The 16,875-nt window shown below is 36.6% G+C and overlaps 1 protein-coding gene across 1 annotated transcript in view; it reads left to right on the forward strand.

The window, feature by feature from the left end:
* Nucleotides 1-16,875, forward strand: part of LOC123322580 (kalirin) — a 247,743-nt gene that overhangs the window by 103,746 nt on the left and 127,122 nt on the right. Inside the window, exon 12 of the mRNA XM_044910525.1 lies at nucleotides 16,172-16,536. Within this exon, the coding sequence (XP_044766460.1) occupies nucleotides 16,172-16,536 (365 nt within the window). The remainder of the gene's footprint in view (nucleotides 1-16,171; nucleotides 16,537-16,875) is intronic.

The raw sequence follows: 16,875 nt of genomic DNA on the forward strand, positions 1-16,875 counted from the left end.
TATTGGATAAAAAGCTCGATTCTCGTTGAAAACTCTTAAAATCCTGGGAACGAGAAATATTCGCGATTAAACTCCATATTCACAATGATGTGAAGCAACGCGTTGTAAACACAGGACGTCCGGTTATATGGCACAGGTGGTACAATTTTAATCACAATTATTTGGTTTGCCTAGCACGCTACAGTAATATTTAAAGCAGCACTTATAATGCAAGTCGATAGGGCAGTTTTCCCTGGTGAAATAGTTCTCACAGCATGAACATGAGAAAGTTTAATTCCATATACTCCGATGAAAATGGGGTGACGTCTGGTAAAAATGATTTAAAATCAAGATTACCTGATGCAATCAAGTTGTCCACTGTATGATGTGATGCTGGTCACTGCGAATGATGAAAGTGTCAAGTCACACGTCATTTGTTTCGTGCAGTGTTCTTTATGGACTCATTTGATGTCCCTATAAACATAACGTTGAATGCTTGTGGCCAGGCTTAAGATAAAGTACGTCAATTATAATGAAACTGCATTATCATAACAATCTTACAACGAATTGTTTTTGTGGATTCAGACTACATGATGGGCTAATCAATCTTCCTTCTCTGGATTGTTGATTGAACTTCGACTTATTGTCTGGGTACTAGCCTTCTCAAATGATGAAGCATTCTATCTGAGATCAGTTTTTGATCAATTTTTACCTTGTATGCGGGGTGTTTACTTAAGATGCAATTTTTTCAGCTGAGGTTGAATCTGTTACATCAGTTGTAGATTCCAAGAAATCAATTAATGGATGATTACAAGAATGTTAAATTCTGTTTTATTGAGTCCCAATAAACACCAAATCTTAGAATGTTAAATTCTTCAACAAAAGCATCTTGCATCAATGGAAGTCGAAGGAAGTTGTAAGGCAAGAGGACAAAAATTTCACATGACATGAATTAACAATTAACATGAATTAAAAATTAACAAAATTAATATTTATTGATCCCTCAAGACATTTACAATGTATAGGACAAATCAAATAAAAAATAGACAAATTAATTTTTTCGAACTTATCCTATATTGACTTTCATCGAGAATCCTATAAGTATACTCCATTCATATTTATTTTAGCAGTTGGTTGACCATGAAATAATTTTCTCAAGTTTTTGTAACTAGAACGGAGTAAGGTTGGCACCCATGAAATGTCGTTAATGTCATAACGCCGTTGCCGCAACTAATATCAATTTTTATTACGGAAATGCCGAAAATGATTGAAAAAAGAGAGACAGGGTTTCAGGAAGTGCTATCTAGAATTCTGGTTCGCTCATTCAAATAGTTATACCCTGATATTCTAAAATCCCAATACGTCAGACGGTAGCGAACATATTTAATGTAAGAGAATTTATATGTTTCATCTGAATCTAAACGACTTATATTTCAGCTGAATATTTCCGTAATCAGAATGTGAATGAAGAGGATGACAAGGAATTTCCTTCTATTGGGAGACCCAAAAAAGTGGTGGCATTTGAGAATTTTATGTTTGAGTGAATTAATGCGAATAGACTACAGGTTTTTCGATGAATGTCATCGCAGAATAAGTTCCCGAAAATTGATTTTTCTTTTTTCATTTGACTTGTCCTATACATTGTAAATGTCTTGAGGTACCAATAAATACCTAATTATTATTATTATATCAATGTATTAAGATGAACAGCCATAAATACGCGCCAGTTGTCCTGTCAATTGCTTATTCATGTGAAATTTTTGTCCAAAGGTGAAGTTCATCTTGGCTTGAAACTTCCTTCAATTCCGTTTACTTACATTGATGCAAGATGGTTTTTGTTGAAGAATTTAACATTCTTGTAATTATCTGTTAATTCCTTCGGGAGATACCCATTCCCAACCACTGCATCATATGAATTTCAACTTCGGGTTAATATTTTTGAACTCTACAACTCTCCTCAAGCTAGTGCATATTATGATATTATACTGATCTCTTTATTTTCCATGCAAATAACTGGATTTGTTATGCCTTCAATCAGCTTGTATAAACTTCAATTATGTTCGTCACATTTTCCGAAGAGATTCGACATTGTGATAAAATATGTAATAACAGAAACTTTTACGTAGAACGGACTACATAGCGTTGATTTAAAACCCAAAAATGTTTTGACAAGCGTCATAACTTCACTTTTTCGTACTATACAGAAATGTGTCAAATTTCCATGGCCAACCGAGTGCTAAAATAAAAGTGAATAGAGTATAGTAACTTTCCGCATTCGTTCGCACTAAAATAAAATTTTCAAATGCCACCACTTTTTTGGGTCTCCCAATAGAAGGAAATTCTTTGTCATTCTCTTCATTCACAATCTTCCTGACTGATTGTGGAAACATTCAGCTGAAATATAAATCGTTTAGATTCAGATGAAACATTATATAAATTCCATACCGTCTAATATATTTTAGTATTTAGGATATCAGGGTTACTTTTTGGATGAGTAGCCCTCAATTCTGAATAGCACTTCCTGAAACCCTGTCTTCTCTCTTTTCAATCACTTTCGGCCTTTTCGTAATAAAAATTGATATTAGTTGTGGCAACGGCGTTATGACATTAACGACATTTCATGAGTGCCAACCTCACACCGTTCTAGTTACAAAAACTTGAGAAAATTATTTCATGGCTAACCGACTGCTAAAATAAATGTGAATGGAGTATTCTTGGATATTAGGTTATAATCGAATAAACCGAGTACCCACTGCCAGCTCTGGTCCAGAACTGACAGTAATCTGTAAATCTATTAACACCATTCTAAACGCACACATCCTTCGGCGCTAATCGTTTGCGAAGTACCGTTTCATAGTTTCAACCCACTCCTCAATTTGCATGCTCATCGATTATGAAAGCCGCACGCGTCTTCCGATTAGATTTTCTTCTTCTTAATTGGACGAGTGAGGGTACCGTTGCAATGATAAATCGGAATCAGGCCCATATTTATGCCAGGATGCGAATTACGAAGAGCACATATTTGCACATATTTGTGCCTGGAAAAATCCAATCGTTTGCATTATGCAGGCGTGCGCTATCAAGTATGGTGCTTTGCAAAACGTTTTTTCATAATCCTATTGGAAAATATTGAAATTTCAAGAAAATGTATTGTCAAGAAGGCTACAATAGGCTACACACTATGTTTGAAAGTAATAATTATTATTACTCAGAAAGTTATGTACCTATGATTAATTATTATTTATGAAGTTATCAACAGGTCTTCGAATCAGATCGATGAAGGCTGCGTTATTTACTTTTTCTTTATCCGTTTCTCTCGTTTATTCTCGTTAATTTCGAGATTCAACAGGATATATACAGGGTGTATTTAAAGGTGAAACCTTTTTTTAACAGAAGATAGAATTGGTCAAAATGAAGCGTTTCACCAAAAATCACCTATACAAAACTTTCAAAATGACAAAGTTGAAAAAAAAAATTGAAAATGATTACTGAAATAGTTCCTAATACGACCCTAGACCGTTTGTTAGCTGAATTATAGAAAGCAGTAGGAAAAACTTATCGATTCGACCATGTGGTTTCGTTTAGGATATTGGCTCGTTCGATATTTACGTGGTTATGAAAATAGAAACTTAGGACTGCCGAATTGTTCTCATGATTTTTTAGTTACTTAGACGATTTTACGAAATGGCTCATTTCGATACCAACTGACAGAAGAGACTTAGGACACAAGTGTAAAAAATAAAATAATACTTCAAAATCTCACCAATAAATTTCGTCTAAATTATTCACGAATTTCTTCACAATGGGCATCACAATCTTCTTGTTCGAACATTTCAACCATCGTCGTAGAAATGGGATGAAATGGGGAGACATCATAGCACTTTTTCAGCATAACTAACATAAGCACTTTCAAGAAACTACCCCGATTTTCTACTTTTTTTTTCACCCTTATCTGCACGGTACAACAATTATGATTCTCTCAAAAGTGACCTGATGCATCTTATCCGATGAACTTGGTACTGAACCATTCATTGTCCTGCCATATGTTTGTGTTTTGTTTCGTTTTTCCGAAGCCGGAGTCACCCTCCACAGTCCCGTACTTGAAATTCAATCTCAGCCATTTTGATTTTTTTATATAAACAATTTTTGGTGAAACGACTTATTTTGATGAGTTCTACCTTCTGTATAAAAAAGCCTCACCTTTGAAAACACCCTGTATATATGTACTTTTATATACAGGGGGAGTCTTTGACTCGTACAAATATTTTAAGAGTAATGATTCTTGAGGTCAAAAGGAACCCTTTTTTCATTACGATTTTTTCCGAATCGCATAGGTTTAAAATATAGTCTGCTGAAAAACCATAAAATTTTTTATCTCAAAAACGGTTTTATCGATTGAAATGAAGTTCGCACTATAATTTTTCCTTTATTTGATGAATCTTTTTCGAACACAATCGACTTCCAATTTTCTCATTATGACCATTACGTATCATAAAAATACCAAAAATTCAGAGAACCCAACTCTTGAAACTAAGTTGGACGCTATCTAATGAATATTTGAACGTTTTGTGAAATAGAAGTATTCTTCATATTTTCTCGTATAATGCGCCGTTTTCGAGTAATTTCTTGTTCGAAAATTAAAAAGTATCTGAGGAATTTGAAAAATTGGTACTTTGGCCGAACACAACTCTTTTTGAAAGATCCACAGATGTGTAGTAGTCACAGATTTAGCTAGTTATTTTGAACCAAACTTGAGTTTGGTACTAACCTTGGTATCATTGTACCCTATACCAATTATCTAGAGTGCGAGACAAAATACAAAAAGTGCCTCGTAAACCGAACTACACTTGGTGATCGGCAAAAGAACAAGCAGTGTATTAGAAACATCATTTCGCAATTTTGTTTGAATTTTCTTCAAACTGAAATCAATACTAGAAGAAAAGGAAACGTTCGAGCAGTGATAAAACCCCATATTTCATCAGTAATATTGAAAATATAATGGAGGAAGACTCACAAACCTCTATCTTAGACTCATACAAAACCTCTGCAACCTCCTTCATCTGAAGAAAATATGTGACGAAGCTAGACAGTTGCCAACATCTTGGTTACTATCAATATTAGTTGATCTGCGTTTGGTCTTATAATCATCTCAAATTCGTTCGGATTCTTGTTCCATCCACGCTCCTCTGTCAATGTTTCATCCAGATCATTGTAGTCTGAGAAAATGTATTATTATTTTGATACATTCTACGGAATATTTTTCATTTTACCTTTTGTTTCAACGGTATCGCAGTCTACATAAGATCGAATGGTATTTGAGACCTTTGCTTGATTTGCACTCGCACACCCTATTCACATTCTCAGAATTCAGATAGAAATTTTTTATTTTACCCCAATGTTTTGTACTAATCGTTTTGAAAGGCTTGGGAAAAAGCCTGGTCCTATTTTAACGATTCAGCTTCAGAATCTCGTTCTAAGGGATACCAATAGATGGAGCATCTGTGGACTTGCATTATTGCAGACCTAATAAAACCTTTCCCATTATTATTCCAGTTTGATTATATGGAATAGGGGATGTTGCAATTTGTTCGGATGGTATAATTGAATCTGTATCCTACATATACTCAGAGCCGTCGGAGCGATAAAACACAATGAAGAATAATGGTTTTCTAGTTCGAATTAATATGATCAAGAGCAATATAATAATACGCCGTAGTTTTTACGACGAAATGATTCTTCGTATCGTTCACGTTTTCCTGTTCAAGTAGGGAATAAGTATCTAATTGACTTATGGATTATAAGGTATATTCAGCAGCATAGCTTGAGTTTAATTCAAGTTAAAACATGACCATTTCTGATCATTTTTTTTTCTTTTTTCAACAAAAACTTTTTCCAAAAACGGCAAATTCTTTCTTGCACAATATACGTAAAAGAATTTTTCTACGATATTTATACGCATATCGAAAATGTATACAAAAATGTAATTTTTCATTTATTTCAATCCATTTTATTCCTAAACACCTTGAGGAAACATATTCATGTTTTCTATTGTTCTGTAAATACTTGATTTCAAATAAAATTGAAGCTTTATGCATTTGGCGTCAAGTTTTTATTATACCGTATACAACATGGGTACAGTTTCCTTTCAGTATCTACTTATGGAATTGTTTCTATACCATTCAGAGTTGAATATAATTAATCGCCTTATTTGAAGTTTTAATTATATAGTGTTCCATTTATTAATTATCTTCGTCTTTATAAAAGCGTCTCCCAGACATCGTACTCTTACCAAATTACTTATTCGTTCTGTCTTTGTTATGTTGATTTGCCACATCCAAGTCATCAAACCAACCTAACTACTTCCAAATATACATATATCCTGTATTACCGTGATCATAATAATACATCATGTTCGTTCAAACCGACGAATTGAGCTCCAGTGGAATATTGATATTGCTCTTAGCATAACCTAGTTTTGGAGTGTTTATTTTCTGAGCTGCGTGTTCGTTCAAGAGCGCACTTATGTAGTTTTAATCAAACCAATATTTTTTTAGGCATACACTCCATGGCTGTAGCCGAAAATGATCGATATTGTAACTATATTTTATGGAAATTGATCAGTGGGTGCCTGTAGGTTTCATGAAACTGTAATATTCTGGGAATATCTGTACATATTATAAAATAAAGTCGTTCTCCGCTTTTGTCTGTCTGTTCGCGATACAAAGGACCAAAGATATTAAATATCTTTCCTCAGAACAGATTTGAATGCAGTTTTCACAAATATAGATAGAATGATTCAAGAGAAAGATTTTGGTGTATAATTTGTCAAGTTTTCTGTTTGAAATATGACGGTAATTATTGAAAATGTCGGAATGAGTTCGTAGGCCAACGGTGAGCAAATTATAAGAGGTAGAGAAAAACTATCAACCACAATTGTAGAGTTCTATGAGAAAGTCCGCCATGCCATATATCTAACTCTCCAGAATAAGCCACTATAATATCAATTCGTTTCGAAATATTGCTCCCTTGGAAGAGATCGTTTGACTGTCCTAAAATGAATCAATATACCATTGAATGTGACCTTTATCTTCGCCATTTACTTCTGATGAAAAATGACCTTTAAGGCATCATTTTTCAAAGAATATTTCGCGGGATATGACAGTTCGAAGAATTCCAAATTTAGGAAAGAAATTAATTTGAGCCACGATGAATGGATTGACGGGACTCCCTCAAAGCGAAAATCCCCACTACTTGCTATACAGGGTGAGTCTTTGATTCGTACAAATACACTGCGCAAAAAAATTAACGCACATTCTGAAAATCTCAATTTTAATGAAAGTTAACTCTACATTGACTTTATAACTTATCATTGACTTTATAACTTATTTTTTATGTTCTCTCGGTAAGGTTTTGAACGAAACAAGACACATTAAATGGAAGAAAAATTCAGGATTTCACCGAATCTTATGTGAAAGAAGAGAAATGAACAATTTTCAAAATACTGAAATGCTGATAAGTGATTTAATACTTGGTATTTCCACCGCTTGCGTTAATTACAGCTGGGCTACGACGGTTCATACTCAAAATGAGTGATCTTAAAATGTTCTGATCTAATCCTCCCCAGATTTCTCCGAGTTGGATTCCTAAGTCATTAAGAGTAGCTGGATGATTTTCTGAACTTCTCAGCCTTCTATTGAGGTTGTCCATTCCATTCGAGAGACTTCAACCTCTTCAAGGTACTCCTGAACAATTATCGTCCATAAAAATGAAATTTCACCAATGTATGGGGCAAATGGCACTACATGCTCTTCAAGAATGTTCCTTATATACTTATCAGCATTCATAGCTCTATTATCAACGACCACTAGGTCTGTGCGAGCAGTCAAAGATATTCCACCTCATACCATAATCGATCCTCCCCCGAAACCAGTAGTATTCAGGAAATTGCACTGAGCATATCTTTCATGTGGACGTCTGTATACAAGGGAACGTCGATCACAATGGTAGAGGCAGAATTTAGACTCATCTATGAAGAGAACTCTTTCCCAATCGGCCTCTTCCCAATGGATATGCTCTCTCGCAAAATCCAAACGTACCCTTCGATGGGCTGGGGTAAGAGCTGGGCCTCTTGCCGCGACACGAGGCCTTAAATCATATTCTCTGAGGCGATTTCTTATTGTCTGAGTGCTAATTTGCACCTCATGAGTTTGCTCAAGCTGAATTTGAAGGAGGCGAGCGGTTGCAAACCGTTGTCTCAACGAAGAAACTCTCAAGTAACGTTCTTGAATGGCATTTGTTACCCGTGGTCTACCCTGTCCTGGTCTTCGGACATTCATACCTGTCTCCCTGAATCGCTGCAACATTCTGTACGCACTTGTATGGGAAACTCCAAACCTTTCTGCAATTCTTGTGTATGTCCACCCTTCTTCTCGCAAAACTACCGCTTGGGCACATTCCTCTTGGGTCAAATTGCGTGTTTCGCGTTGCATAGCGATCGAGTGTAGAAAATCAAACGAAAGAAAAACTATTGATCACTAGAATTGATCGAGAACAACTGATTTCAGAATGGAGCCAATACATTCAAAATCTGATAATATCATCTTTTTTATTCCTGCTGGGAAAAATCATCTGTATTGAAGAAAACCGTTGAAAGAGGATAACATATGCTTGCATAATTCTGATAAAAATAATTATCATTGAGAACACCTTCAGTTGTAGAATAAATTTGAGATTTCCATAATGTGCGTTAATTTTTTTGCGCAGTGTATTTCAACAGTAGATTCTTGAGATTGAAGGAAACAATTTTTTCCTTCACCATTTTTTTAAAATCCGCTCGTTTCAAAAGATACAGGCCGTTGAAAAACCATAAAAAATTGTTATTTTGAGTTCTATCTCACAAACGGTTTCATCGAATGAAATTATTTTCTGGATGTAGTTTTTCATTTATTTGATGAATCTTTTTCGAACACAAGATATCTCCCACGTCTCCCAGTTTCATCATTATGACCATTACGTACCATAAATATACCAAAAATTCAACACTAGAAATCAAGTTGGACGCTATTTAATGAATATTTAAACGTTTTGTAAAATAAAAGTATTCTTAATATTTTCTCGTATAATACGCCGTTTTCGAGTAATTTGATGTTCAAAAATAAAAAGTATCTGTGAAATATGAAAAATTGATCACTTTGGCTGAATACAACTGTTTTTGAAAGATCTACAGATGTGTAGTGTCATAGATTTAGCTAGTTATTCTGAAGGTAATTTTGTTCTTTCAGGGGTGGCACAGCTGAACATGAAAAATTTAAATGGCTATATCTTCTTATCAGAGCCGAATCGTAAAAAATGGTATATTAAAAAAGTGTTTCTTTTGACCTCAAAAATCTACTGTTAAAATATCTGTATCCTGCATATTCGGGCGATAATATGCAGCAGCGTCGTCACCTTTGAGAACCCTCGATCACCCCCCTGAGCGAAGAATCCAACCCGAATTTTAATTTGGAAGCTCAACTCGGTCTTGATTGACACTGGAATATATTATTCCGAGAATGAAGCCAAGAGAGAAGTACGAAAATAATACTGCTCTCCTTCCCGCCGGAAGCGAGGGATGAAATACAAACTGTCTGAAGTTGACACCACTCGGAAATAAAAACAGTTCCAGACACAATGAGGACCGTGTGTTCGATATCTGAGAGAGAGCGCCTCGGCATCTGGAAGGTTGCGCATAAAAATGGAAATTTTCGGCTCGCGCGTTTTTTAATTGAATTTTCATGGGGTGCATAATAATGGGCATACGACCATGATTTATAAAAAAAAATGTCTAGTGTGAAGGAATGGGGAGGAGTGAGAAAACTGATAAATTGCTGTCTGAGAAGTATTGAGTAGAATTTTTCACGATACACTCATGGTATACAGGGTATCCCAAGTTGCTTGATTTTGGCTTTTGGCTGTTTCTGGTACTTCCAGACTAGATGAGTGAAAACTTCGAAAGCCGTCCCCAGCTCGATTTTCGTGAAAAGTCCATAATAGTTGGAGACACCAAGAGGGAAATTCTGGATTTACCCGAGCGTCCCAGATTAATATAAGGGCAGATACCTTGGACCCTGTAGAGTACCTCTAAATGTGTGAAAGGGCATCAAGCTTGCAAAAAAAGTCACGTGTACATTCTCGAGCGCGGTGGTTTTATTTTTCAATTTGAAGCTTATGATTCAAGAATAACGAAAAAAATATAATCTGACAATTTCAGCAAGACGAAACAATAAAAATTGGCCATAAAGGTCACAAAAATAAGTTCTTTTTAATTATCTCCTCTCCTGGGCTTCAAATTGTTTTCGCATTTATTATAAAAGTTGTTAAGCATAACATTCTCTACAAATTAAGTCCGAAGCAATTTTTTGTACGTTTGAACTTTTTTGGGATATATGGCGATGAATGTACATTAGACTGGGTTTCTAGCGAGGTTTCTACATTGTCCTTGGCCTCTCTAACTCGAGAACGGTTAAGAGTATGTAAAATTGCTTCAGACAAAAGTTGTATAGAATTTTATTATCTACAACTTAGATTAACCATCTTAGTTGGGGAGCCGAAGAGGGAAATTCGGGATTTACTCGAGCGTGTCAGATTAATATAAGGGGACATACCTTGGACCCTGTAGAGTACCTCTACCAAAAATTAGACCTGTATATAGGGAGAATAGTCTATTACAGCCTGTCAGAATAGTAAAAAAAACGATCATTGTACATGTTCGAGCGTGTCAGATTAAGATATATGTGGTTAATTACATGCTGAAAAGTATATATTCTCTCAATCTGACAATTTAAGCGTGACGAAAATGTGTGGGAGGGCGCCAAAGTTGCAAAAAAAAACGTCACGTGTACATTCTCGAGCGCGGTGGCGTTTTTTCTTATTTTGAAGCTTATGATTCAAGAATAACGGAAAAAATATAATCTGACAATTTTAGAAAGCCGACACAATAAAAATTGGCCATAAAGGTCACAATAATCAGTTTTTTTGAATTATCTCCTTCCCTGGGCTTAAAATCTTTTTCGCATTCATTATGAAAGTTGTAAAGCATAACATTTTCTACAAATTTCGTCCCAAGCAATTTTTTCTACGTTCAAACGTTTTTGAGATATATGGTGATTAGTGCGAGGTGTTTAGCGATACATGCTGAAGCGAAAATTCACTCGTTGGAAAATAGTACATTCTAAGGTTCAGTCACAGACAACACTTAAATTTTCGTGACTAATTTCGAAATTGTCTTCATAGAAATACCTTTTCATTTTGGCAATTGGATGAATGTAGTATGACTGGGATTCTACATTGACCTTGCCCTTTCGCATGTGTTGCTAAGCTTCTCGCCCTTATCGCCCTCTTACTCGAGAACGGTTAAGACTATGTGAAATTGCTTCAGACAAAAGTTGTGTAAAATTTTATTATCTACAACTTTCATAATGAATACAAAAACGGGTAGAGGTACAGGCAGGAATATATTCGAAAAAAAATAATTTTTATCATCTTCAAAGTGTCACATTAAGAAAACCCCATATGATTAGTGGGTTAATGGATCAACACGTTTACAACACCGAGATTAACCATCTGTATGAAAATCTGACACGCTCGAGTATGTACAAGTAACGATTTTTTTTTTACATTTTCAAAGGACCGCTGTGACCTTGCGTCACGTCCAAATTGTCAGTCCCTTGAAAAGAAGCTTCCTTTGGGTCTAATTAACATATCCTCCAAAAATCTGACACGCTGGAATTTTTTTTCACCATTTTCAACCCTTCCGTACGGTCAGTCCCACCGCGCAAACTGTCAGATAAGCATGAATTCATTATCAAAGACACGTAGAGCATATACAGTATCTTAATCTGACACGCTCGAGTATGTACACCTGACAATTTTTTTTTACATCTTTGAGACCCTGCAGACGTTTTCCCCACCGCTGAAAGTGCATACATAGAACGTTTTTTTTCTTTCTACCATCTGATCTTCAAAATCCACTACGTCTCCACGACGCTCGAGAAAATCCCGATTTAGCATCGTTGGCTCCCCAACTATCTGTATGAAAATCTGACACGCTCGAGTATGTATAAGTAACGTTTTTTTTTTTTGCATTTTCAAAGGACCGCATTCAACTTGGGTCACGTCCGAATTGTCAGTCCCTGTAAAAGTAAGTTTCCTTTCTAAAACGCTTAGGGTAAATTGCTTTCGAAATTGAAAATATAAGTATTGTGTTTGTTGCGCTACTTTTTGTCTTGGCACTCATGTTACTCGAGGTACATTCTGGGTGTTTATAAACGGAAAACGATTCAGATCCTTCACTCGATATGAACATTACCGGCCTGCTCTTGAAGATTAATGTCAGGAGGGATAAAAGGTGAAGCGATCCTCAAAAAAGAAAGCGCCAAAGAAAATAACCGACCGTGTCGAACGCTGAGCTGAAAACCCCGTGGAAACATCTCATTACCTGCCTGAAAACCTCGCGGGAGTATCATTCTGCCCTGAAAATAAAACTTCTAAACCCCATTGAAAGATTTAATGGATGCTTCCCCGTTGATGTTAGCTTGAAACGAAATTTCACTTTGCCACCTGAACAATGCTGGAGTTGAAGTAACGGTTTTCATGCTGCTTTCGGTTTTTATAACGGCAATAAAACGAATATCAGTAAAGGACATGTATTGATAAACGTATTCACTGAGAACATTAAACTTCTATGGAGTCAATCTAGATTACTGATTTTTGTTCAGCTACGTTTATACAACATAGCCTCCTCTCTCTGTATAAAATATCAAACAGTTCCATTAGGTATATTCAATAGTACCTGCAGCACACATTTTATATTACGAGGATGTATTGATATCTTGTTAGCCTAGACCAGTTCCATGCATAAAAAAAATATTGCGTTACCATAGCAACGAACAACCAACTCATTAGAAAATTCAGTGTGAAGTTTGAGGTAAAAAAGTAAACCAGAGTTACGCAATAAATTAAAAGAAAGAAGATGCCCACCGAAATTGTGAAAATCGAAAAATTGGAGTATCGAGCCATCATCAAGTACCTGTATTTAAAAGGGTTAAGAGGTGAGCAGATTTACGAAGATGCGCTTGATACCCGTGGTGATCAATGTCCTTCGTATGCGACCTTGAAAAATTGGACTGCAAGCTTCAAAAGAGGTAAATTTTTCATTGAAGATGATGACCGATCGGGAAGGCAAGTTTCTGTGTCAGTCCCCGAAAATATCGATACAGTTCATGACATGATTTTATCAGATCGTCGAATTGGGCTAAAACGGATATCTGAAGCACTGCATATTTCATACGAACGCGTTCATCATATAATTCACGTCAATTTGGACATGAGAAAAATTGCTGCAAAATGGATCCCCAAATGTTTGAATGGTGACCAAAAGCGTGCGAGGGTAGAAGCATCGTGTTCGATCTGTGCTCGATTTGAAAACGATGTAGACTTCTTAAACCAAATTGTTACTATGGATGAGACTTGGGTACATTTCTACGATCCAGAAACAAAGCAACAATCGATGGAATGGCGACACTCTGCTTCTCCAAGACCTAAGAAGTTTCGTGTCTAACAATATGCTGGAAAAGTTCTTGCTGCAGTTTTTTGGAATTGCCCTGGAGTAATCATGATTGATTTTTTGGATAAGGGTAGAACAATAACTGGAGATTACAATTCGACATTACTGACTACTCTACGGAAAAAATTAAAGAGAAAAGACGCCAAAGGTGTTTTTTTTTTTGCAGGACAACGCCCCTGCCCGCAAATCTCATGTTGCCATGCAAAAAATTCGTGATTTAGGGTTTGAATTACTAGAACACCCCGCTTCTTCACCAGATTTGCCTCCATCCGACTATCATCTCTTCGTGAAACAAGAACCGTGTATCTTCTTTTGGAAAGAAAGCTTGAATTGAAGTAACTTTGTCTAGCCTTTCTTCAAGCTGTCATTGTTTGTGATGTTCCTTCCGCTGAAATTGATACTGGAATCGATTAACTGAAGCGTACTTCCCCCACATAATTGTGTCGTCTGAACCAATTGTTTTTCCGAGGCCACTTAAGCCAAACTCATATTCGAAGCTTCACAAACTGATACCTGACAAATCGGAAATTTTCCACTTCGGTACGTCTAATAAACACGACTGCCATTTCTCGATTCGTCTAAACACCTGTTCTTTCCACGTGAATCCCCGATCATCTAGAGAAAAGGGAGTTCTTTGTGTTGTCGAGCTTCAGGTTTGGATGATACTTATGGATTTTTATGTCACTAGCAGATGCCACCATGCGAAAAGGATAATTCCCAGAGTATTGTGGAAAACAACAAGTATATGACTGGGGGAGACATGGGATGGATTGAATCTCCAGGCGGGGATATGGCAAAATTTCTTTGAAACCCGAATTTTATCTGTTGCTATATATTATGAGCCATTCAGTTAGAGTCTGTGTCGATTTAAATTGAATTACTCCACAAAGGTTCAAGGAAGATCGCAGTTTTTAGACAAAGGCTTTGGAATTTTTAATTTTCTATGACTGATGAACGTAATTCTTTCCTAGAATGTTAACATACAGGGTGATTCGAGTGATTTATCTTCCAGGAAAATTATCGTAGATCTAAAAGTGAAACATATTCTGAAAGAGCAACTCTTCTTCTAATAAATCTGAGAATTTCATCCATTTCGGCACAACCGTTGGGTCTTGAGGAAGTTTCAACTGAACCTAACTTTTTGGGAATTTTTCGAAGGTCTTTCGAGTGGTTTATCTCCCAGGAAAATTATCGTAGATCTAAGTGTGATACATATTCTGAAAGAGCAACTCTTCCAGTAAAAAATCTGAGAATTTCATCCATTTCGGCACAACCGTTTGGTTTTGAGGAAGTTTCAACTGAACCCAATTTTTTGGGAATCTTTCGAGTGGTTCATATTCCAGGAAAATTGTTGTAGATCTAAACGTGATAGAGTCATTCGGGGCAACTGTGCGCACTTTTGCCTTTCAAGCCATACCCTGTTTCAAATGTTGAAGCTAGGAAAATTAAAACATATTCATAAGATAGAGAATTTTCTAATCTATAAGAAAACATCAAAAAGCAAACAAACAAAAACGTTTTCTTTCCGCAAAAAAGAATTTAATAGTGAAAGTCGGAGTGCGTTCACATGCCCCGTATTGCGGGTAAGTGTGCGCACCCTCACGGGGTAAGTGAACGCAGTGCTTAGTGAACCACACAATCAAAACAAATTACAAAATAATGTCATCAAAATGTTACAATATTAGAGAAATGCTGTTTATTGTCAATACAGAAGCGCCTTTTTACAAGCAGTGCATTATTGTTCGTGCCACAATTCTTGGTGAACACAACACTTGATACATTCCCCTGTTGGTGGCTCTTCATATTTTTCTGAACAAATAGGACAATATTGATCGAGTCTTAACCAAGAAAATCAACAATGTCATAATTTATTCCTCACTGAACAAATGCCCATATAATGAATCTATGCGCACACTTACCCGCGCACACTTTCCCCAGTAAGCCAAAATTTGAATTGACGTTTTTATAGAGTTGAGCAGCTAAGAGAACCTAAAATTTTTCATTATATATTCAGATTAATATGCCCATGATCGAATAAAATATTGTTTAACACTGAGGGACTCGGAACTTGGACCTGGCAGAATGTGCAGAGATGCTAAAAATTAACAAGAAAACTAGTGAATTTGATCGATTGCAAATAAAAAGTTAAAGAAATGTGGCACGGCGCACTCCTATGAAAAACTAATATGGCGATTCTGCGCCCTTGCTTCACCCAAATGAACCCCTCTTTCATACATTGCATAGTCGAGATATACGCACTGCGCACACTTACCCACTGCGCTCAGTTACCCCGAATGACTCTATATATTCTGAAAGAGCAACTCCTTTAGTAATAAATCCGAGAATTTCATCCACCTCGGCACAACCGTTTGTTCTTGACGATTTCTCAAGTGGAATTCGCAATTTCAAGGTCATTTTAGGGGGGTTTCCCCTTTTAACTGATAGTTATAATCTTGAGGTCTCTCCTGGATGTTTTCAAGTCTGCGCAATTTATTTCGCCTTCTAGTCTGAAACTTCTAACGAACTACGTCATCTGGGAGGGCTCCAAAGAGAGTTGTCATCCTTTAATCATCCATTTTTATCTTGCAGAACACCTATACCAACGCGGACAAGCTATTGGCCGCGGCTGAGGAGCTCGCCCATACGGGCGAGTGCGACCCTGACGAGATATACTCAGTGGCGCACGAATTGGAGGCACATGTCACCTCGTTCGCCGCTCGCGTCGAACAGAGACGACGTCGGCTCGATCTCGCTGTGCTCTTCTACACGCACGAGAAGGAGTTGAGTAACTGGGTGGACGAACTCAGGCAAGAGCTCCAAGGCGACGAAAGTCCTGCCGAGGGTCTCGAAGCGGTCGAGCGTCTTCTGGAGCAGACTTCGCAGCACAGGGATCAGAGCTTGGACGCCTGCACCTCAACAATAGCACAAGGCGAGGCTTTACTCCAGGAATTGAGGTGAGCTGTTTGTCTATATTAGTTATTTAAACATAATCCGATGTTTTTCAGTCTTATTGCCTCGCAAATAGCAACAAAAAGTGAGGATTTGTTTTGCACCAACCATACCGCATTAGCACAAAATTATAACCTAACATTTCATAGTATATTCTGAGAAATACATACCTAGAAAACAGAAACCAAAACTAATGATAAAATAAGTTTCTGAAATTTTACATTGACTTTATCACTTATTTTTTATGTTCTCTCAGAAAGGTTTTAAACGAAACAAGACACATTAAACGAAAGAAAAATTCAGGATTTCACCGAATCTTACGTGAATGAAGAGAAATGAACAAT

This window comes from Coccinella septempunctata, chromosome 1 (assembly GCF_907165205.1).
Source record: "Coccinella septempunctata chromosome 1, icCocSept1.1, whole genome shotgun sequence".
Taxonomy (NCBI): domain Eukaryota; kingdom Metazoa; phylum Arthropoda; class Insecta; order Coleoptera; family Coccinellidae; genus Coccinella; species Coccinella septempunctata.